This window comes from Alexandromys fortis, unplaced genomic scaffold (assembly GCF_014885135.2).
Source record: "Alexandromys fortis isolate MF-2015 unplaced genomic scaffold, M_Fortis_MF-2015_v1.1 scaffold_338, whole genome shotgun sequence".
NCBI lineage: Eukaryota > Metazoa > Chordata > Mammalia > Rodentia > Cricetidae > Alexandromys > Alexandromys fortis.
The window spans coordinates 17,873-19,275 of NW_026068212.1; the positions used below are offsets into that span (position 1 = coordinate 17,873).

The following is a 1,403-nucleotide window of genomic DNA, read 5'->3' on the forward strand; positions in this document are numbered from 1 at the left end:
CAGTTAGACTATTAAACCGTTAGAGAAAAGTCTGTTTTTTAGAAAAAAAAATGGTGCTGCACCAGTATCATTCCCTACACCCATCTGCACCTCCAGGTACAGGGAGTTCAATGACCTCTTCTGACATTCCTGGGAATCATGAATTCACACATGCACACAAGCTGGCACAACACACATTCATATAAATTAAAATAAATACATTTATTAAAGAAGAAAATACCCTTTTAAAAAAAATCTAGTGGTATTTTGACCGAAAGTTTTTTAGTATATTGATTATTCTGTTATCAGAACTGATTTGTACCAAAGGAGTAATTGTGGGATAGACATCCACCACAAACTTTTGAACACTCAGGAAGACTGGGTTGTACATCCATAACAGTACTGCGCTGGATGAGATGATGAAGTCCACCCAGTACATGACCACAAAGAAAGTCACCAGCAGCAAGATGGTCTGGGTGGCCTTTTTCTCAGGGGATGATCTCGGGCGGCTGAGGCTGTGAAGGTGCCTGCATTGTCTCTGATGTCTGAACAAGATTATCACCATGTATGCACTTGTGGTCAGCATAACTCCTACAAGAAATATATCCATAGAAGCTGTCACTGTTAAAATCAGTGCCCTGATGATGTAGTTCGTGGGGAAGAGTGAGCAGGATTTCGTGACCTTCATCTGATTGGTCTCACTTACATTGGTAAAACCACCTACATAGATGATCAGGTTGCTATTAAATGACAAATTTAGAGACCAAATATAGAAAAAAGCATAGATTATGTACTTTTTTAGCTTAAGTTTAAAGTTCGCCAAGAAAGAGGTACTGGGACTGATAGTGACAGCCTGGAACACGCTCAGGAGGCAGGTGATGCAGATGGAGAGGCCTCTCATCACCCTGTTTATGTAAAACGATGTCTTGCATTTGACGACATTGTCAATGTTCAGTGACTCAAATATGTCTGTAACCCAAACAACCCCTCCAGTGAGGAGCAGCACTATGTGGATGAAGGTCAGCTGACAAGAGATCAGGTCCATGGGCTTAGGTCTGTGACATAGGATTATGAAAATGTAGAAAAGAAAGAGAAACATATTGGCGAGGACCCCAAGTCCAACTTGGAAATAAAGGACACTGTTTAACGAGGACATAAGTAAAAGTGTAATCATCCAAAAAGCATAGTGGAAGTATATTTCTTATACCTAGAAAAATTATAGAGTACACATCAAACTTGTGATTCACTGGTCAATATGTCTATATTAACATTCGATTTTACCTACCTATTATTGATTTATCTGTCACTTTATTTTTATTGTTCCATACTGTATATGGCCTATATTTCTATATAACCTCCATGTGGTTTCTGTATATATAGCATATTGTGCGTAATAAATGCACTGCCAGCCACATCCTATACAG

General features: G+C 39.0%; 1 protein-coding gene across 1 annotated transcript; it reads right to left on the minus strand.

The window, feature by feature from the left end:
- Nucleotides 1-235: 235 nt before the first annotated feature.
- LOC126493353 (putative vomeronasal receptor-like protein 4) lies at nucleotides 236-1,153 on the minus strand. The gene has a single exon (XM_050130343.1). The coding sequence runs from the start codon at nucleotides 1,151-1,153 to the stop codon at nucleotides 236-238; it is 918 nt and encodes a 305-aa protein (XP_049986300.1).
- Between the last annotated feature and the right edge of the window lie 250 nt (nucleotides 1,154-1,403).